Below are 22,663 nucleotides of genomic sequence, written 5' to 3'. Positions count from 1 at the left end.
AGACTGAAATTTTTTTAGTTTAGTGATTGCATAAATGCAACTTAGTTTTTTTTTAATACCTCTCTAGAAATCAGATGTAATGCTCTGGAATATCCGAATTATGGGAACCATAACTGTAGTTCCTCGCATACTGATTTCTCCTTTGGGACTGAATGCCATTTCAATTGTGAAAAAGGGTTTTCCTTATCTGGATCAAAGTACCGGCGGTGCCTCGAAAATGGTGAATGGACTGGTGAAAAAACTGACTGCTCCAGTAAGAAACTTATTTAACAGTTTTAGTTTATGCATTATCACTGTATGTTTTCTAAAAATGTAGCAGGGCTGGACAAATCACAAAAAAATCTAAGTGCAGATAAATTTTTAATGTGTTACAAATTTTTCACTTAAAGCAAAGGTCCAAAATAGTGCTTCTTTTGACTTTTTAAGGGCACAATGACCCTCTTTCATGTTGGCAGATATGCTTCTATAAATTCCAAAACATTTTGTGCTACTCTCAGCCTGCAATTTAGGAACTACACAAATAGAAAATTTTAGGTGCCATTTTATATATATACTGATATTTAGTTGTCATGGCAACTACAATATTCTGCATTTCTATTAGATTCCACTAATAGAAAATGAATTTAAAAAAAGAGGGGACCTGTGTGTGTGTGTGCATATTCTTTCAGTGCAAGACTGTTAGCATCAAACTGAACAGTCTGGACCAAGGCTTTGGTCTGGACATTGTAGGTAGGAGCTCCATCTTTTCCATCTGCATGTATCAGACACAGAAATGAGCTAACCAAATCACTAATGAATGGAGACACCTACGAATTCGGCTAGGTTGTGTCAATTACAGCTTTAGTCTACTAAAGCTCATTTTGGTTATGTACATAGTGTAAAATGAAATGGTGTTAAGTGTCTCATCTTCCTGTAAATTCTTATTTATTCAATTTTGAAGATGTTCATTTTAAACTTTGATCCATTGTTGTGTGCTTTATAGCATTCTTTGGTGTTTTAAAAAAATGTATCTTTAAATTTTAGGCAGTACCAGGAACAAATTAAACAATTTTTCACAGAAATCTATGGGAAATCGTGTTTTGGCTAACAAAGATTATGCTAACATAAATAAATCCAGAACAAATACATTCGCTAGCTGAGGTATCACTGTACGTTATTTAAGTTATAAATGGATTTTAACGATTGAGAATATGAAGTTAAATGAGTTTGCTTATTGTCAATATTGGTAAGCCTGCATGCTGTTTAATCATAGAAGTAATGAAAGTTATTGATAAAAAAAAATTTTAGAATAAGGAAAAATACATTTTTCATGATGAATTTTAACTTTGACAGTTTGATGCAGTTCAAAACATCACAGCTGAGACATAGAGCTACCTTCAAGCAACCATTCAAAATCGACTCAAAACTGTATAATTAGCTTTCATGTGCATAAAATTACCCTGGTCACAGAAGTTAAAAGAAATCATTATAGACCAGTAACACTTGTCCAAGGATCACGTTACTCTTCTCTATCCATACAAAGATTTTTAATAGCTGGCTGATGTTAAAGTGAATTCCAGAAAGAGAAAATTCAACTGCCCTTGCGGGGGAAGTGAACCCACATCTTCGCACTTGCAGGGTGAGCACCCTAGACTACTAGACAACTAATGACCATCCATGTGCAGTCCCGTTCAGTGTTCACGATCTCTAAGGGAGGATTGAGATATTTGTAGTCTAGTGGTCTAGGGCGCTCACCTGGCAATTGAGAGGATGTGGGTGTGATTCCCTGCAAAGGCAATTGAATTTTCTCCCTTTCCTGAATTCATCTTTGCATCAGCCAGCTGTTAAAAACCTTTGTACAGTAACACTTGCTTGGGGATAGAATTCCTCATCTGAAAGTAATTTAATTCTTTCAAACGATGTTGATAAAACTTGGTAAAGCTGGGGCACAGTAGCCCAGGTTGATAATATACTCGCTTAAAGTACCAAAGGATGTTTAGAGGTGTCGAGAGTTTGATACCCGGTTCGCCCTTGTCAGAAAACTTTCCTGACATGGGTACAACAGAAACGACGAAATGATCGCAGAAAAAATTGCTACCGTAGAGAGTCCCCCCCCCCCCCCATCAAGGGGTTGGCGCACCAACCTCTCGATGAGTATGAAAAACAAGCCTGCCATTTGGAATCAGCAATAAATTGGAGGTCCCAGTCTAATTAGCTCTTGTGTGCAGAAAATGACCATGGTGTGACAAAAATGATCAAATGACTTGGTAAAGCTAGCCTGGTACACCTGGCACATCCACTATCATGGATGAGTTATCTCGATCAGCAATCTCCACCAAGTTTTTTCTGTTTTCAGCATAAAAATGAACCCAATCTTTTTGCAAACATAATTCATGAATATTCATTCCACTTTTATGTTAGGAAACAGCTGCACTGCTATAAATACATGATTTCAATTAGGACTGCTTTGATTAATCATGTCAGTTTATCAATCGATTGTTAATCACGGTTACAAATTTTAGTTGAGCTAATTGACTCAATCAATCTGATTAAAATTTTTATTTAAAACTTATGATTTATTTTAATTTTTTGACAAAACCGATCAGATGTTTTGAATTCTATTCCTAAATATAACGTTTCAGATGTGACCATTTATAATTTGTGACCATATTTGAATCTGTATTTTGGTCAAATGTTTTGACACAAGGGAAATACAAATCGATTCAGTGAAAACTGGTCATGATTTCAGTTTTAAATTGCATAGTTTTCAGATTTCTACTCTCTCTCTCTCCTGGACTCCCAAAAAATTCTTATATCTCCAGAATTTCAACCACGATTGTATAAAATCCCTACTTTTGGGGAAAAAATTATTCCCAAAGAATTTTCCCAGAAAAAAAACTGTTGCTTTGCGTTTTTATAGTTAGTTAATTGTCACCATTGTGTCAATTCACAAAAAAATATTTCATTTTCGGGGGGTGGGGAGACAAAATTTGCCAAACAGCCAGCGTTAATTCTGACTTTTGGTATCTGAAATTCACGAGATGACTTGTATTTGCTCTGACCATGTCTCTCTTTGTATCCGATGGTGATTCTTTTTGCTAGCATGATTTGACTTGAGAGTAAATGGCAGATAATTTAACCAATTGGTTGGCAATTGTTGGTGACTTGAAACTAATCATGATAGCTTGCAAGATATCACATTTTTGCAAAGGAGAAACTCTACAATTTTACTGTTAAATTAAAAATCCCTACACATAGGTTTCTAAAAAAACCTTTTATATTTATTTTTGTATGGAATTTGGAGCCGAGTGAAAACTTCCTTTATTCTCATTCTCCAAAGTTGAGTTGGCAGCTATGAAATTGGATTTGATGGAAGTTTAGAAGACAAGACTAAAATTTGTTATCTTCCTTGTGAACAGCAGTTTTGTTTCTGAGAAACATTAGTCCCCCCCCCCCCCACCTTCCAGTACCATTTGGGAGCAGTTTCTTGGGCGAAAAAAGTAATACATCGAAACCTGTCTTAAATGGAACCAAAATATAGTCTGTTCAGTGATTAATGCTTTTGTTTGCACCTTTATGAAATGGAAATCTATCCAAAATAGAATACTATTTCGGTCCATTGACATTTCATTTTGTTCCGATTTCACTGTAGTATGAAGATAAATAACTTCAAAGTAGTTTTGAATGACTAACCTGAAATGACTGATTTTCTAAAAAAGAACAATTAGAGCTTGGAAAAGAAATTCTAAGATCTGGCAAAAATATTCAGCATTACTTTAAGTGTGCAGCCTTAATTTCTCAATTTATTGTAATATCTATTTACATCTAGCAAATTGGTGAGTGAAATGCATTTTTTTTAGCATCAATAAATGAAAATAAAAATAGCATTTGAAAACATTCCATTACAATTTGATTGATGGATTAAGTTTTTTTTTGATTAATCAGTTAAAACTGCTAATAGATTCTTAGCCCTAATTTTAATCATTTCCATTCTTGGTGGTTATTTCTTAAATTTATAAGGTATTTATTAATTATTTATTCTATAAAGTGACTTGAGTGATATTGAATGGTTTAATTTGAAAAATTATTAAAAAAAAAAAACCTTTCTGCTGGGAAGGAGGGGTTATGATTATCTTCAAGTCTTTCATCGCACTTCTGAATTTGAAAAATAGCAAAAAATAATTTATAGATCTACAGCTGGTAAAAGTACCTTTGGCTGTGTCAGGTCTTTCAATGTTCAATGTGTCTCTTTAACAATTTATAATACTTGATTTTTACAGATATATTTCATATTTTCTTAAAGGGTTATTTGTTTAGATCAGTGGTTCCCAACTTTTTTGATTCTCTGATATCTTTTTAGAATCAATTTCTATGATAGATCCCTTTTTATTTTTAGTTACTAAATTTATTCATTTATTTTAATTTTTGCTGGAGTAGTTGCTGATCCCCATGGAAATTGTAAATGTAGCACAGGTTAGGAACCACTGGTTTAGATTATTATAGAATTCAATTATAAGATTTTTGGTGCATTGTTTATCATTACATTGTGTTTTTTTTTCCCACCCTCTTTTTTTCTTTAAAAAGCTGAAAAATGTAAACCTCTGAAGAGTAATATTGATTTGCGGGTTAAACCAGAATATTGTACTAAAAAGCCAGTTGAATATAATATTGTATGCCAGTGAGTTCATTTTCAATTAATTTTTTTTACATTTATTTTCTGGTAAAATTAGGCTTTACACATACTAAAACTTGCATTGAATCACATTTTGCCATTTATATGATACTAACTACTTAAAGTGGTTCAGAATAAAATATCACCAAATACATTTAAGGTTTCCAGTGTTAGAAATGGTTTATTCGGCTGAATGCAAAAAAATAAATAAAATTAATCAAAACCATGTATTGATGAGATAGACATTGTTAGAAAAATTAGTGTCATTGTATAAATTGACTAATTATGAGCTTAGTGAATTGCTCCAATAAATTTATAATTTCTGATGCTAGAAAAAAATTCAGAATTTCTTTATGTATTGTGTTTTGTACCAATTTATTGTTTTTTGGGTTTCTTCATTTTTTCAACTTGTTTATAAGGCAGAAAGTAGCAATGTGTATTAAGGTGGTTCTTAGTTATAGGTAATTTTCTGAACATTAAGATTTTGCTGTTCCCACTCCCTAATCCTATTTTAATCAATAAAAAATCTGTGCAAACTTTTAGGTGAATCCAACAACTACTAGGTTACCTTCAAATGCCTTGAAGTTGGAACACATTAAGCAATTTTAGTTCCATTCAAAAGTGGTATACTCTTCCCTATCTTGACCCTTTTTTTTCTTCTCGGAGAAATTTTATGAACACACATCCAGGCAACTCCAGCTGATAATGGCATGACCGCTTAGTCTTGCCACAAAGAGCAACAGACCTACAATGATTCAGTTATTCAATCATTACACTTCACTCGTAGTTAAATTTATGGCAGATGGCAGCACTCTAAGAAACATTACATAGAAACAAGCTTCACATTAGGTTTGCAACTCATACATGCACATTTTCCAGCATGGCCCAGGTCTTCGACTACCTGCTAAAATCTCTTCATTGAGACAGAGCGGCGAGCCATGATCTGGTTAGAAGAAGAAGGCAACCCCAGAAATCATTTAAAAACATTCTAAATCCAATTTTCCCAAAAAAAAAAAAAAACTTGTCCCAATTCGAAAAATACTTGAATTAACATGAAAAATTTGGGAACTGCAGTAGAATCCAGACTATCCAACCTTAAGTGGCAGAAAGGCTGGCCAGATAACAGAAAAGCTGGATAGGGTGCATTTCTATAAATACAGTGCTCACTTCCTCCACCTATATTATCAAAACATTTTTTTATACTAAAACCTGCTCTTATATTTTCTGACCTCAAAATACAGGTGAGTATTTAATAGATATTTGTTATATACTTCTGAACCGTAAGTTTTAAAAACTTACTGCAGAAAAACTACTCCAAAAATAAAAATATTGCACATTTCATGAAGAACGCATTTAGTGACACAAAATTGTTATTTACTACAGTACAATATACTTTCGCTAATATGACACATAGCAGAACGGAGTGTGCCGGATTGCTGAAATTGCCAGATTACTGAAAGTTAATTGAAAAGCCCATTTGAATAACATAAACTTCTGAGCACAGTCATGCAATGACATATTTCCTCTTCTATGTTTGAAGAAAACTCACCCACAAATGTCATATTACTGAATAGGCCGGACTAGCACACAACTGGGTTATTGAGAGTGTACTGTACTTAAATTTTTTATGATATATAAATTATAAAAACACATTTTGGATTTCATGGGGAGGCCGCGTGGAAATAGACCTTCGCTACAGAGAGTCCGTTGAGAGCCTTGACCTTCACTAAAGCTGGGGTGCACTATATAAAAAAGGTTGGGAAACACTGCTGTACGGTACAAATACACACACCTTCAAAATGAACAAAACGGAAAACATAGGCCAAGTTCTTAAAAAAATTATTTAAACTTAGTTTTTACTATTCATTGATAAATTATTACAAAAATATGAAAGGCAATATTGCAATTCATTAATGTGTTATTGTTTTTAAATTAGGCACAATAGTGCAGAGGCCAGATAGTCGAGAGTCTACTGTATTCGGTTTATTTAAATAATGAATATAACTTCTATAAGAGAAACACATTTACACAACTGCAATAATTTTTATAGAATCAAAACATAATGTAAACAAATAAACATTATTGCTGTTGCCTTAATGTGTGCTCATAAATTTCTCTAAGAAGAAAAAAAATGGTCGAGATAGGGAAGAGTATACTGCTTTTGAATGAAATTAATCATTGCATATATGGATTTAACATTGTTTACAATGTTCCAACTTCAAGGGGGTTTGAAGGTCGCCTGGTACCAAGGTACCAGGCGACCTTGGTACCTTTCGATATAACATCTGTTTTTGACTGAATGATTGGGTTTGTTACCATGAGCATCGACTGTGCTAAAGTTAATTTTAGGAATTTGTCCATTGTGGATGAAAGCAAAGCTTAAAAATATTCCAACCATTATAAGTTGAATGTAAGCATTATTATTGACAGTTGATTACAGATTCTAACAAGCAGTCAATAATAATGCTTATATGCTGCTGCTGTTAGTTACTATTTCTAGGAATGGGTACAAGGTGGGTGTATGGTGAAGTAGTAGTACTCTTAATTATTTCTTGTCTCCCTTGTTTTTTGAATCAAGTTAGAGCATGGGGAGAGATCATGGTCATTTTGCTTCAAATTGTCGATTACTATCAAATTAACATTTATATGCACAAAAAAAAAAACTTGTTATATATATTGTTAAAGTACCAAGCAGTTGTTCGATTGAACTAAAAGTTTGCACAGATCTTTTTTTTTTAATTGCAACAAGATGGGGGAGGGAGCTAAACTTTTAAAATATTGAAAAATAAGGACCACCCTAATGTGTATGTATTGTAAAGATTATAAATTCATAAAAAAAAATTCATAGCAACCTATAGACTTTTATGATGCTATAGAATTAGCAGTAATAGTTTGAGCTTTTTAGGTAATTTTGTATTTATTAAAAAAAATTTTGCATTTTTACAGTTTTTATTTTGAAAAAAAATTAAATTTATTCAAGTACAAACACTTTGTTGCTACTTATTTTTTATGCAGTTATGGTTGTCGGGAGGGTTATAACCTGACATCAAGAAAACAAGCAGATCCGAAGAAATTAGGAGAGAGAATCTGTGGTATTGGAGGAAAATGGTCCAATTGGGATGAAGATCTTTTCTGCAAAGGTACTGGAGAGGGAAAATAATAAAATTAATTTGCTTGATGAAGTTTTGCATGTGCATTTGTTTTGTCTGGTAAAATTTTTATATGAAGCCCTTATACATTGAGTTGCATTGCAAATGGTTATGAATTAATTCTTTGTGTAACCCTTTTATCTCAGAAATCGTCAGAAATTGAGATTCCTGCATGCAAAAATAAAAATTATGATCAAAGTCTAAAGTCAAATGTAGAATTTAGGAAGTGAGTAGAGAAGAGATCGGCGTCTAGAGAAGAGGTTCCCAAGCTTTTAGTTCCATCTCCCTCTTCTTCAGAAATTACTTTTCTCCTTCTGACTCAAGCCAACCCATAGGATCCTATGTTAGTCTAGAGAAAACTTTTAAACTTATTTCCTCCTATGTTTATTTTGAGGGTGTGTTTTATTCGATATGTAACTTTCTGCAGAAATAAAAAAGAAAACAATTATACTTTTTACAGATGTTGAGGCTCCTACAATCAAGTGCCCAAAGTCTATCAGCAAAAACTCAGATCCTGGTATGCCAATGGCTTTGATTTCATGGGATTTGCCTCAGGCAAAAGACAACGCAGCCATCCAGGAAATCAAGTTGATTCATCCAGCTGGTATCCAAAAGCCACCAGCCAAATTCAAGATTGGTTCAGTAAAAGTTGTGTACGAAGCTGTGGATTCTTCAGGGATCAGTAGTACTTGTTCCTTCACGGTTACCATTTTGGGTGAGTTTTCTATTTCGAACTATGTATCAAGTCCGTAAATATCAGAAAGTTTTGATAAAAATGTACTGAGAAAGCATTATGGAAGACTATGCACATCCCGCCTCACATCTCCATGTAGATATTGAAGCAATGGATATGTTCAGGAATAAAGTCGATTCCCCCTTTTTTTCTTGAAGACCTCTCAGAAGGTGTCTGAGACATGATGTAACACCTGTCAAAATGACAGGTCCATAATGACTATTGGATAAATAAAATGGTTATTAACATTTTATCCAATAGTGTTTGCATCATGTTGCATCAGTTAACTTATTATTTACATGAATTATATAAATTGCATATTCCATTATGCTATTCATATCATTTTGCAGACCAGGAACCTCCTCAAGTTTTGTACTGCCCAGCTGACATCGAAATTTTCCATGGCTCTAGAACTCAAATAAATGTTACTTGGGATGAACCAAAGTTTAAGGTAAAATACAGCATTATACAATCAATCTTGTTGTAACAACCATACATTATATTGACTGTTATGCTACAAAAACAATTCTCAAATTTTTTCATTTATCAACTATCCTATATGTTTACCTTTCGATATAACATCTGTTTTTGACTGAATGATTGGGTTTGTTACCATGAGCATCGACTGTGCTAAAGTTAATTTTAGGAATTTGTCCATTGTGGATGAAAGCAAAGCTTAAAAATATTCCAACCATTATAAGTTGAATGTAAGCATTATTATTGACAGTTGATTACAGATTCTAACAAGCAGTCAATAATAATGCTTATATGCTGCTGCTGTTAGTTACTATTTCTAGGAATGGGTACAAGGTGGGTGTATGGTGAAGTAGTAGTACTCTTAATTATTTCTTGTCTCCCTTGTTTTTTGAATCAAGTTAGAGCATGGGGAGAGATCATGGTCATTTTGCTTCAAATTGTCGATTACTATCAAATTAACATTTATATGCACAAAAAAAAAAACTTGTTATATATATTGTTAAAGTACCATTTTTAAAAATGTGAAAAAAATTATGTGAACTGGAAAGAGAAAGCAAAAAATATGAACATTGGAAATTTCAAAAAGAAATTCAAAATTGAAAAAGTCATAGCCAATGCTAAATTCCCCATCATCAGGGTGTTCCCTCCTGATGAGAGCCCTAGACATTGGCTATGACATTTTTCAGTTTTAAATTCCTATTTGAATTTTTGGATTTATTTTTGAAATTTTCAATGTTCATATTTTTTGCTTTCTCTTTCTAGTTCACATAATTTTTTCACATTTAAAAATGGTACTTTAACAATGTTTACAATGGTTTTTCACTACACTGCATATTACAACAGCCTATGGCACTGGCATTGGTGAGTTTCGACAAAAATTGAATTTTCATAATGTACATTTTTCTACATATATATAAATATTCCACTGACATCACAGTCATATTTTTTCAAGTAAGTACTGTGTAGCCATTTATGCTCCAACACAAAAGAAAAAAATTGTGACTCTAACATAAGGTCCATATTGAAACATGTGTTACATCTTTCAATAATGAATATGTAATACTACTCTTGAGTTCTTTTGTCCCCCCCAATAAACATGTTTTAGAAAGCATTTTCTAATTATCATTAGTTCAGAATACTTAAAATTCAATCCAATGAACTTATATTTATTGATAAGTAGATAATGACTACTGCTCAGATTTTTTATGACCTAAAAAACATAAATATGACCTTGAAATGTAAAATTATCATCTTATAACTTTCGCTTTATTTTCAAAACATGATAAATTTTTTAAAGATAATCCTGAAATAATGTTTTTAAAGATGAAATATAAACTCTTACTAAGATATATATAATTTCTCTCTCATTATTTGAACTTTTTTTAAATTCAATTTTTTTTTTTAAATTACACAGGACAATTCTGGATCAGTATCAGAAGCAAAACCTTCTCGCTATGGGCATTTTCAGTGGGGTCCACCCAGCATAGTAAACTACACTGTATCAGATCCATCTGGAAACACTGCTAATTGCTCTTTTTCAGTAAAAGTAAAACGTAAGTGTTACAGTTCATATTATATATTTTTTTATTTTATATGCACACACAATCAGTATCTGCTCGTACTTCTTACCTATCCCATTTCGTCAATTAAAGATAAGAAAAAAAATTTTCTAACATTCAACTGGAAGTAAAACCGACCTATATGCATTATCTATGTGCAGTGAAACCTGTCTAAGATGGACACTGCATGAGATGGAAACCGGTCTTTAATGGAACAGAGAAATAATCTAGTGGATAATTAATGCTTTTTCAATTATGGGAAACCTCTTTAAAGCGAAAACTGTCTAATGTGGAAACAGAAGGCATATTCAGTCTATTTTCAGATGAAAAACTGCTGAAACAGAAACTATTTTCGGCCAAGTGCAACTTTTTTGTCCTTTGAATTAGAAAAAAAATTAAGTCATACTGATCCCCTTTTTGTTAGGGGACACTTTCACTTCTTGGAAAAATGATGAATGTTTACTATTGTATCTGAACTGGTTCTGGATGGAAGGAGATTTTACTATCAAAAATTTAGAAAAGAAAAGACAGTTTAGCATTTCATTTATGATGGAAATGATGACTTTTATTAGAAAACACTCCTGTTTCTTAGCAAAATGTCTATACTTTACATTTAATTTAATTTGGCAGTGGAATAGGGGAGGGAGGGCGACGGAATTATTATTCAGTTATTCACAATTTTAGCAATACCATGGTTTTTTTTTAGCATTTCATTCAGTGTAGAGATGACTGCAAGAAACACATTTTGGATTTGAACACAAAAGTGCAGGATACGAAGGCTAACGAAAAGCAAAATTTAAGTGTTACAGAGAGAGATGTAGAATTTTTCTTTCACAAACGTTAATTGCTTGTTAATCTCATTGTGATTATTTTTAAAAAGGTATGTGATTCCCTAATGTTTTATTTCAAACACTAAAAAATTTTCCACTTTTGACCAAAGTTCATACTATTGCCATTCAAGAGAATGTTTTAAATTGAATTTTAACAATTGGTGAATAAAATATGAATTTTCAAATGTATAGTAATTTGAAAAAACAAACATGAAAAAATTCAAGATAATAATATATGCATATCTCCGTTTAATACTCATTGACTTACAGTAGTTAGGGTGATATTTCAAATTTTAAGTTTTACAAAACGGTAGCAATAAATCACTGCATATATTTTTTGTGTGTACCTTTATAAAATGGAAATAATTTCTGTCTCTGATGTTGCATTGTATATAGGTTTCATTGCACATGAAATTTTTCAAAACTAAACTTTCAATAAAACATTTGAAATACTTACATTTTTATGTTTAATTTTCAATTCAATTTTTAGCGCACCCATGCCCATACATAGAGCCTCCGGCAAATGGCTTTCTTTCATGTGATAAGTGGGCTGGAGGTCAGCTATGCCAAGTGACTTGCAAATTAGGCTATGCGTTTCCGACTCCTCCAGAAGACATGTATTTTTGTTCGCAAAAGACATTGCAATGGACTAGACCTCTTGATAGAGGAAACAAAGCTGTGGTGTTTCCATGGCCAGACTGTGGTGGTATGTTTTTTGAAACATTATAAAAAAAAAGCTCTAGTATAGCTTTGAAAATTTTCTTATTATAGCAAACTTTGAAATATAAGTTTCTCAACATAATTATAGGTATAAAAAATTTGTCTGACCTTTAAAATGATTTATATTTTTGTATCATTAAAATAATGTTTCTAAAATTCTACTTTTCACTGAAACACCTGTATTTTCTGTCCTTGTTTAGAAGTTAAGCCTCCAAGTGGAATAAGTGTCAATGTTTCCGTTCATGCAGTAAGCAGTTGTTCAGACAGTGAAATCGCTGTGGTGAAAAAGAAATTCATTTCGTCATTCACGGTTGGCATTATTTGTATTTGTAATTTTTATGCAAAAAAGAGTTTTGAAAAAAATAATGATGTTGAATTTTTTCTCATCTGAAGTAATTTCAACAACATAATTTTGTCTTCCAAGTTTTTGAGGAATTCCCTGATTGAGCATGAAACATATTGAAACTCATGAGAAACAATGTTGCTAAAAAACTTTGTGCTACAGCTGCTAAACAAAGATGGGCAAAGTTTTCTACATTTTTCAAGTTAACTTCCCATTAGAATTAGCAGGTTTTGACAAATCCCAGGCTTAAGTTGATGTCGCAACAAAAAATTGCTATTTCGTCCCAAAAATTTTCTATTTTATGTAACCAACTAATATGATCTATAAATGAGAGTGTAGGACAACAAATTTTGTAATATGCTTCATTGATTCCTTTTTTTATGTTGGTACTCGCCCTGAGCCCTGGAAAAGTAGTAAAAATATATTTTTGGTAATTTTTTTTTCTGTGGAGAAAAAGTGCTTGGCTCTCATAAGCAATTTTTCTGGAACTTATTTGTCAAGCTTTGGTAATAGTAGGGCTGCGATTTCTATGACTTTTGAATGTATTTTATATATATATATATACTCGCACACATATATTTTTTCGCATATTTTAATGATTTTAAGCCATTATTTTGCCTATTTCTGCATTTTCAATGAGAAATATTTTCCCCCCTGCCACACCCATCTTCTACTGAAAGACTTATCAATGTCAAGATTAAAAAAAGGATCTTGGTGGTCAGAACATCTGGACATTCATCCTAGTGACAATACCAATTCCTTCTCCCTCTTCTAGCTAGAGTCAGAATTTTATAAAGTAGACTTGTTGCACGCTAGTCTTATCCTCAGGGTTTCCTAGTGATCTCTCAAGTTCTTCTTCTACTGTCTTCTTCCCCCCCCCCAAGAATATGATGGCAGTAAACTGATTTATGACTTTTGGTGATAAAATTGATTCAAAATTTATTTTATGTGCTCAAGAGGTGCTGCCATCTGTCTTCAAATCTGGAAGCAACAATTCAGTAGGTTGTTTTGTCGGTATGTGTAAGCATATCAATGCAGAAAAATGAGACTACATACATTTCATATTTTGAGTTGCAATCGTTGGTTTTCATCTTTCTCTTACAAACTTATCTATTAAGTCAAAAATATATAGAAAATAGTTCGTGCTAAATTAATTTCGTACTAACCCAGTTGGTTTGTAACACTGTTTTGTTGGTTTAATCAACAAAACAGTGAATTGATTACGGTAGAGTCTCAAAAATTTGAACCCTGAAAGTTCAAGTTTTCGTATAATGTGACAGGACTGGACTTGGGCCGGTGTGAAGGCACGACCACACCAGGCCGCTAAATGTTTTTAGCCGCATAAAAATATTTTGATTACATTTTGAGACTTCTTAACCAACCAGTACCTTAATTAAAATCCAATTTAAGATAGAGAAGTCCAACATTCAGACATTGAACCCTCAGGCCTAGGGTTGTGACAGACTTCTCCCCCCACCCCCCAAGCCAAGAAGGCTGGTGCAGTTGGATCTAGTGTCCTGGGTGCTAGACCAGAGAGCACACTAAATTCTTCTTTTGACTACTTATTCAAAATTACATGAAGGAAGCATAATATATGCTTTCCCAGCTGAAAAAGTACGCAGGTGAGACTGAGGGTAGATAATCGGTTTTCCTGTCCTAACAGACCAACCTTTAAGTGCCTGGGGGCACACTTGCAATTTTCTTGCTGGGCAGTGTATTGTACAATAATTTATTGTAAAATATTGTACAATAATTTTCAGTTTGAAAGGGGACTAGGCCCAGCCCAGCCTTATAAGAGGTAACTGGTATAGTAAAATATCAGACATAATTGTATCGTAAAATAAAATATTTTTATTTCTCTCTGTGGCGAGACTTTTTAACGAAGAGATAAGCTGGCATTTGCACCTCGAAATTGGGAACCACAAAAAACCAACCTCAGCCAACCACCACTGCGGCAACAGTGTGGTTCGAACCCCGGATCCTCGAAATGCGAGTCTGCCACTATGATCACTTGACCGCCATAGCAGCTCGACATCATTAACCATCAATCTCATTCCCAACTCTTCCCAAGCACACTCTCATCTTCGTGCCCTTTTCATATTCTTCATGTGTTGAAACACATCGTATGGCATCTATATTTTAAGAATTAAAAATGCAGTAGGTATACTAGTATTGCTTTTGCTTGTCTTTTTTTTCCAAATAAAACTCAGTCCCATCCACCTTGAGTTATTGAGACTCTACCATGTGTTCAACATCAGAAATATTTAATTCCGAAAACGAAAATTATATTTGAGAAGTTTATCTTGAGAAGGTTTGACTACAATCCCATTTGAGCATCAAGTTCATAAATAAATTTGTATTTTCAATTTTTTTTTTTTTGCCCTATGGGAAGCAGTAAACTTTCAGTTTGGTACAGAAACCAAAATAATTAAAAAAAAACTGTTTCTGATTCCATGAGAGGCCTATAAATTTGACAGCTGGCAAATTGCGGAATTTCAGTTAAAGCTACAACTGATGGCATAAAATAGTTTTAATTGCATTAGTATTACTCATTAGTACATCATTTTACTAAAACTAACTTCACTGGAAATGGAAGAGGAAAATTTTTTTAGGTCATTTTTCTTGTTTTACAGAGCATATTTTCAGTTTTTTTTAGGGGCATAAATACATTTCTATGGAGCATTTTCAAGCAGTTTTTAGGTCATAAAAATCCTAGCCCTAGTAATTTGTATAGATGTTTGACCTTTTAATTGATGCATGTTCAGCCACCTAAAAATTTTGATTCACTAGTATGTAAGTTTGGCCCTGTTACATGAGATAAGTTTCCACTGTATTATGTTTCTATTAACCCTTTAAGCGGCCTTTCATATCTTTTTTAATGAAATTGGCTTTCTTCTGATTTTTAGCAGGTGCAAACTAAGGGGTATACGGAAAAGTTTATCATTAAGAAACCCACTTTACAAAATATCTGGGCTTGTCAGATATCTTGTCAATGCCGGTTAAAGCATTAATTTTTTTTCTCATTAAAATTTCTCTTTGATAGGGGTACTTGAAGATATTTTGCAAAAATAAAGGATGCCATCCAGATAATGTTGATGTATCTTGTAAAGCAAATGCTAATCATACCAGTAGTGCACGTAAGAAGAGAACTGTCAATGACGATGAAACATTAGACAAGTTTGAATGGGTAGAAGCTCTTCCAGATGGAACACTTGGAACTTATGGCTCATTCAGAACTCGTCGGGAGAGTGAAAACGGAGCTGTATTGATATTGTCATTTGATTTAAAGACAGCTTATAACTGTACTGATTCTTGTGAGGTAAATAAAATTGAGATTACTATGACTATGCTTTATACAAATATTCCAAGTAAAGTATGCATTAAAAAACTGTTACTGTTTGAGTAGTCATGTTTTTCTCTTAAACATTCCAATGAAAATTTTGAATTAAAAATAATATTGACAGGTTTTTCCGTAAATGAAAATCAGAGATACTGATGTTAAAAATTGATGTAATCTATATATACAGTCAAATCTCATTATAACGAACTCCAAGAGACCGGAGAAATCACTTCGTTATAACGAAATTTTGTTATAAAGGAATTTCAGGTTTTTACATTGTTAATATGAAAACTTAGCTGGGGCAGGGGATTAGAAAAGTGTCTGTTAAAATGAGATTTTTTTCCCTACTATAATGGTATTCGTTAAAACAGGATTCGACTGTATAAAATTTATTTTCTGTGCATATGTTCTCTATACAAATCTGCGATTTAGCCCGATTGTCGCAAAATTTTGCATGTATATCAAACAGGATCTGACTTGAACTTTATAAGTTTGTCAGAGCTGGGCAAATGCCCAAAATAGGCAAAAATCTGTCAGGCAACAATGATTTCTGAGCCTCAACAATGACTTTTAGAATGTTTACTTTGGTTACCATGGTTCCCTAGCACTGTGTTTCTGACATGTCTTCACAATGATTTTTCAATTCTTTAGTGATACCCGTATTATGTATAATAGTTTATTCTTTTGTAATGGTTTGTCAGTTTTTCAATTCTCTCTTTTCATTTCTTCTTAATTTTCTTTAACTTCTTTTATTTCTTCTTTAATTTATTTCTTCTTTTTAATTGAAGTAAACCTTGGCAGCGGCGAGTATTACAGCTATTTATTTCATATACTGAAACTTTAGGTGTAGTTGAGTTGTTGTTGATAAAATGAAAATATATTTGGTAAAATTGAAAACATTGTCATATATTACCAGCATGACCCCCATAAGGGTGGGGCTGACGGCTCTAGCCCAGAGTTCTGGGACGATGCTCATAATTTTTTTTTTGCTTTTTCACATTATAAATTAACTATAAAAGAGCCTGTGAAAAACTCCAGCCTAAGGATATAGGGCTGTATCCTGAGCCTATATCCTGAGCAGGCTCAGGATATAGGGGTCATGATTACCAGCATCATTGTCATCGTAGCCCACATTTGTGGATTCACACCATTTTTTCCTTCTATTCTTTTGGGAGGAGGGGAGATAAGTGTAAATGGGACGAAATGTTGGTAGAACATTTATTTCCCCCAAACCTATTCCCAAAGTAAAGTCATGGCGAATGAATATAAATCTAGTTGTATTACAGTCCTTGACTATGTCTGTAATTTGATTCAAGTCTGCCGACGTACGTAAAACAAAAGTAAGTTGAGAAATTTTCTACTGATAATTCCCTCTCTTCAGAAGGGAAGTAAATGTACAAATTTTCTTTATTCTTCCTTGTTTATTTATTTTTCAATTTGGAAACCATTTTTATTCTGAGAATGTAATATCAAAAGCCTTCAAGATTCAAATTACAGGGGTGGGAACTCTGCGCCAATTGCGCCGCACTGCGCCAAAACTAATATCTTGCGCCATCCTGCTTCAATAGCATATTTTCGCATTTTTCTGCGCCAAATAGCGAATTTCGTTTCAGTATGCCCGGAATATCGGAAAGGACGCCAAAAAATTTTTGTTCCTGCTAGCCACGAAACGTTTCTTTACGAGAAGAGCGTGTTTTATTCCACTATACTTAAACTATCGCCTTAAACTATCGGCCCCTGATCGGGCTTTCCATCGCGAAACCCCGATATTGTCCGTGATCGTGGAACTGAAGATGGTTTGCAATGCCTTTCAGCTTTAAAGTGCAAATTTGAGTGTTTTCGTTTAAAAAAAAGTCGTCACTGGAAGCAGCAGAAATTACCATAGTCGATTGTCATTATGTTAAATCCCGATGTTTCGTGAAAAAAATGTTCATTCCGGAAGTAAAAAGCGCATGTCCGCCGAATTACGAATGTTAGTTTAGAAACTTTGCCGAATAACGAGCGTTAAATCGCCAATGTTGCCAAATAACGAGCGTTAAATCGCCAATGTTGCCAAATAACGAGCGTTAAATCACCAATGTTGTAGAATAACGAGCGTTAAATCGTCAATATCGCCAAATAACGAGCGTTAAATCGCCAATCTCGCCAAATAACGAGAGTCTGATCGCCAATCTCGCCAGATAATGAGTGCTGAATCGGCAAACATCGAGTTGATTCTTCCGAAATTCTCTCCCATTTTGCAGCAATTTCTTTCCAAGTATAAAAAAATTGAAAACTTATAAAAAAAATTTAGCTCATTTGAAGTGCTGCTGTTCAAGGCAGCAAATAGTGCCCTCAGTAAGCAAAAATCATCTTAAATAGACGGGTGCAAAAAATTTTATGACAGCCGCTTTTTCAAACAAGGTGCCAAAAGCCTAAAACACCAAAAACAAAAATCAAGCTGATGAAAAGATGTTTGATAACAAAAGACAGTGCAGTTTTATTTTGAAAAGGGTTGAGGGTTAACGGAAACATTCTTGTTAATTTCACTGCTCCAATTTATAAATATCTGCTCCGAATCCCATATTTTCCTGCTCCAAATCCCAAATTTGCTGCTCCAAAACTGCTCCGAATCCTGAATTTTGCTGCTCCAAGGCTGCTCCGAAATGGACTTGGTCACTTCCCACCCCTGAAATTATCTAATTAAAAAAAAATTCAAATGAGACAATGCAATTGCTAGGTTAAGTGACATAAGTTGGGATGCTATTGCATTGGATTGAAATCTTTTGACAGGTTTCTAATTTGAAAAATATTGTTGCGAAACCCTTCATAGTTGTATTACCAGCAGAGCATGGAGGAAACTACTCTTTTCTTGTATAGTCCATCGGTAATACACAGGAAAGTATGATGCACTTAGCGTGATGAAGCAAACTTACAAACTTATTTTCTTTTTCTTTTTTTGGTTTTTATGTTTTAGAATTTTCTTGAGGATGTTCATGAACAACTACAAGTGAATGATGATAATGTGAAGGAACTTGTGGAACCAACCATAACGCAATTCTTACAGGAAGAATTTGGCATTCAGAACAACTCCGGAGCATATTACAGCTACTCACATGTTCCAATATGTGAAGTTGGACGAGTTCTTGAAAATGGGACTTGTGGTAACTTTTTTCACCATATAAAGCAACTTTTTTCACCCTTGCAAAACTCGAGATAGAATAAATCTATTCTAGGGCAGTTATAAAATGTCCATGTGGGACAGCTGTTTTAAAAAACAGAATTGCCATATTCTCCTCGCATTAACTGGCATGCCGGGAAACAGCAAGGTAGACCAACATGTGCTGGAAATACCCATATTTTCCGACATGCGACAAAGTTTGAGTCACAAATTCTCGAAAATTCAAATTTAAAATTAGACAAAATTAATTTGCCTTTAATTTGAAAATTCTTAATTTTATTGTTGTAAGAATCTATCAAATTGACTAAATACAATCTGTGATCCTTATTAAACCTAACTTTTCCCGGCATGCCAGGAAGGGACCAGACAGACCCCAATATTCAAAAAACTGGTGTCCGTCTAGTTTTACAATATGCCAGCTAATGTGGAGAATATAGTATGGTGAACCTTATGTAATCTCAATTCAGTACAGTAAATGTGATGCTTGAAGTGCATCCATATTTAGTATTATGGGAAATTTTTTTATTGAGGAAAAAGAAGTATGAGCAGAAAAATTAAATGCTTTTGAATCGCATGGAATTTTTATTTCCATAGTTCAACTTTTTTTAAACTTTATTAACATTCAAAGATAATCAAATATAGCCCAGTAAGGGAATATAGTAGTATTTCTCAAAATGTGCCACGGTTTCTGGGGGGTGTCTTCAACTTCTGCCTAGAGTGTTTTGACAAACTGTAGATACTGGAGTGTTCCTGTCCAATGCATACTTGAATAGGCAAGTGGTTCTTTTCTAGATTTTTCTGGGGAGTCACAGATAAACTGTGACTAAGAAGATTAAAGCTGCACGTGGCAAAAGTTTTGAGAACCATTGAAATATGGGTATGGTTTGAGGTGCTTGTGGAAGAGTTGTGAAGAAAATGAAATGAAATTTCAGAGGCGGGAACAGAGAGATTGGACAAATTTACAACTCTACAAGTAGTCAACATTCTGGCAAGTCTAACTCACAGATCTAATCACGAGAAGCCAAAAAGTTAAAGCCTGCCAGCATTTAAAATAATGTGACAAACCATTTTTCTTTTGCATCCTTTGAAATACTCATACTATGCCTTAACGTTTTTTATTATTGACTAGCTATAATACCCGGCGACTTCCTGCGCGACTTCGTGAAATAAATCTAGATTAAAGAAACATAGAAATGAATAGTTTTTTTTTCCTTTTTTAAGGGGGCGCTAGATATTTCGAATCCCCCCCCCCCCTTGAACTTCAAGTTAATTATCTGCCAGTTTCAGCTTCCAAAACTGCTTAGTTAAAGCTGTGGAATTTTTTCGAAGGACTTTTTACGGGCCCATAATTAATTTTAAAATATCCTTATCTACATGAATTGATGCAGTTGAATATCAAAAGACAATACGGAGACATTAATTTTCACTCTTGAGAAGATATAAATAAAAAGTTGAAATCAATGTTATTGCATGCATATCCAACTCAAAAGTAGATCCGGCTAATTACTTCATATTAAATCTCGTGGGCTTCGTATATCTCTAAGCAAACTTAATATTTTAGAAGTCGAGAATTCAATACAATTTTTAAAATTATTGATGTGGCGGAATATCCCACCACATTTCAGCATTTCTACAATAAAATCGGCAATTTTAACCGTGATTTCTATGAGTCTCACCCTTTTCCTGACCCTCAAAGCGATGCTGATGATGCTTATGACGTCTATTCAAAAAGCCTCATTACTGAGAGTATTGAAATGTAATTGTATTGAATAATAGTATGTGTAGTATTGAAAGTATTGGCAAACCATTATAAAGGCATAAACTATTATACATATGGTAACAGGATTAAAGAAGTGACAAACCGTTGTAAAGGCATATATTCACGTCTTAAACGCATTGTTGGAAACCACAGTAACCAAAGTAAACGTTCGGAAAGTAATTGTTGAGGCCCCAAAACTATTGTTGCCCGACAGTTTTTCGCCCATTTCGGGCATTTGCCCAGCTTTGACGAACTTTTAAAGTAACCTACGGTTCAATCCCGGTCCTGTTTGGTGTATATGCAAAATCTGGCGACGATCGGCCTAAAACTGTAGATTTGTATAAAGAACATACATACATACTTTCACATTTATATATAAGATTCCAGTTTTCTAAAAGCAACGAACTCAGCATGAAAACATTAATAAATATAATGCACTGGATATTGGAAATTCGTGAAGGGTTAAAAAAATTTATGATATTAAAAATGAATACAAAAAAAATGATTAACATTGTATTTTTCATGTGAAATTTTAGATCTACATTATTGTCCATTTATATTTACAGTGAACTGTCCGGTTGGGACTTATTTTGATGAGTCCATTAAAAAATGTATGGTTTGTCCTTCTGGTTCATATCAAGACAATGAAGGTAGCCTGACCTGTAAAGAATGTCCTCATGGATCTTTGACACTTCAGTCTAGAAGTAGAAGGCTTGAAGATTGCAAAGGTATATTTGATATACTCTAATGCAGGCATCTTCAACCTGTTGCTTGCGAGTACCACTGTGCTCCCTGAAGCACCCAGAGTTCTCAATGCTGGTGTTCGATTTCGTGCTCGTGAGCACTTGTTCAACATTCCAACTAAACACCTTGTACAAATTTCAATCAAGGCAAGCATACACATGTCAAACTTGCCATAAGGGTGCTCTTTTTTTATGATGAGCATAGGAGTGTTCTCGACTAGAAAAAGGTTGAAGACCTCTGCCGCCTCTCGAATATAACGATAATCTCTTAACAACAATATTTTTTCTTGATCTGCGGAGTATTGTTATATCGAGGTTTCACTGTAATCATAATTATATTTTGCATAGTTTTTCAAGTTGTGCAAGCAGTTCATGTCAGTATTTGTACTTTTATCCTGCGAAAATTAATCATAGTTGATGTTAGTTGTTTATTAGCTATAGATATATATATATAAAATCAGTATTAAAATCATTGAAATTTTTCTGTTATACTTTTTATAATTTTTTTATGTATGAATTACTGAATCCTGTTTGGTGCTGCCTTATATTATTTTCCACAGCTCCTTGCAAACCAGGATTTTACTCAGCATCAGGACTTGAACCATGTACACCATGTGATACAGACTCATACCAAAATGCTTGGGCATCAAAATATTGTGTTCCTTGTCATAATGGCCTCAAAACTGGATTTACTGGAGCAAATTCTTCACTTTACTGTACATGTATGTATTTGATTATGAAAATTTATAGTAGTAATTTTTTTAGGTATAAAATTCCATTTCGAATTTTGGGTGAAATCATGCGATTTTAGGGGATTTTCAAGCTTTAAGATACTTTTGTATATCATATATGAAGTTTATAAGAGGGAGAGAGAGGGGTAACTATTAAAATATTTAATTTAAAAAGATTTTAGTTGGTTTTTTCCTACTTTTCATATTCTATTTTTCATTTCTTACAGTGGTAATTTCTGTAGGAAACATACTAAAATATCATCTAAAAACTTTGTAAATCGGCTGTAGCAGTGGTTATGCCTTCATATATTCTATTCTTATGGAGGTAGTGCTTAAAGAAGCTTATATTACTAAATACTTATACAAATGTTCTGAAGTTCATGTGTCTGTCCAGGAAGGCATGCATTACAGTTTGAAAGCCAATGGGCTAGAGCATAGTTTCCAACTTTTTTTGTCCCATCGCCCCTT

General features: G+C 33.6%; 1 protein-coding gene across 2 annotated transcripts in view; it reads left to right on the top strand.

The window, feature by feature from the left end:
- The window catches only part of LOC149070085 (sushi, von Willebrand factor type A, EGF and pentraxin domain-containing protein 1-like), a 90,253-nt gene that overhangs the window by 15,544 nt on the left and 52,046 nt on the right, over nt 1-22,663 (top strand). For both annotated transcript variants that reach the window (XM_089249212.1, XM_089249213.1), the window contains exons 6-17: nt 68-253; nt 4,564-4,657; nt 7,667-7,791; nt 8,261-8,515; nt 8,884-8,984; nt 10,425-10,563; nt 11,890-12,105; nt 12,320-12,429; nt 15,506-15,781; nt 18,759-18,945; nt 21,288-21,449; nt 22,025-22,186. In XM_089249212.1, the coding sequence (XP_089105338.1) occupies nt 68-253; nt 4,564-4,657; nt 7,667-7,791; nt 8,261-8,515; nt 8,884-8,984; nt 10,425-10,563; nt 11,890-12,105; nt 12,320-12,429; nt 15,506-15,781; nt 18,759-18,945; nt 21,288-21,449; nt 22,025-22,186 (2,013 nt within the window). The remainder of the gene's footprint in view (nt 1-67; nt 254-4,563; nt 4,658-7,666; nt 7,792-8,260; nt 8,516-8,883; nt 8,985-10,424; nt 10,564-11,889; nt 12,106-12,319; nt 12,430-15,505; nt 15,782-18,758; nt 18,946-21,287; nt 21,450-22,024; nt 22,187-22,663) is intronic.

The sequence above is a fragment of the Pholcus phalangioides genome, unplaced genomic scaffold (assembly GCF_987345545.1).
Source record: "Pholcus phalangioides strain wild (caught in Gottingen) unplaced genomic scaffold, Ppha-v1.0 ptg000022l_1, whole genome shotgun sequence".
Lineage (NCBI taxonomy): Eukaryota > Metazoa > Arthropoda > Arachnida > Araneae > Pholcidae > Pholcus > Pholcus phalangioides.
The sequence above is the reverse complement of the archived record's forward strand: the minus strand, read 5'-3'. Positions and strand labels throughout refer to the sequence as shown.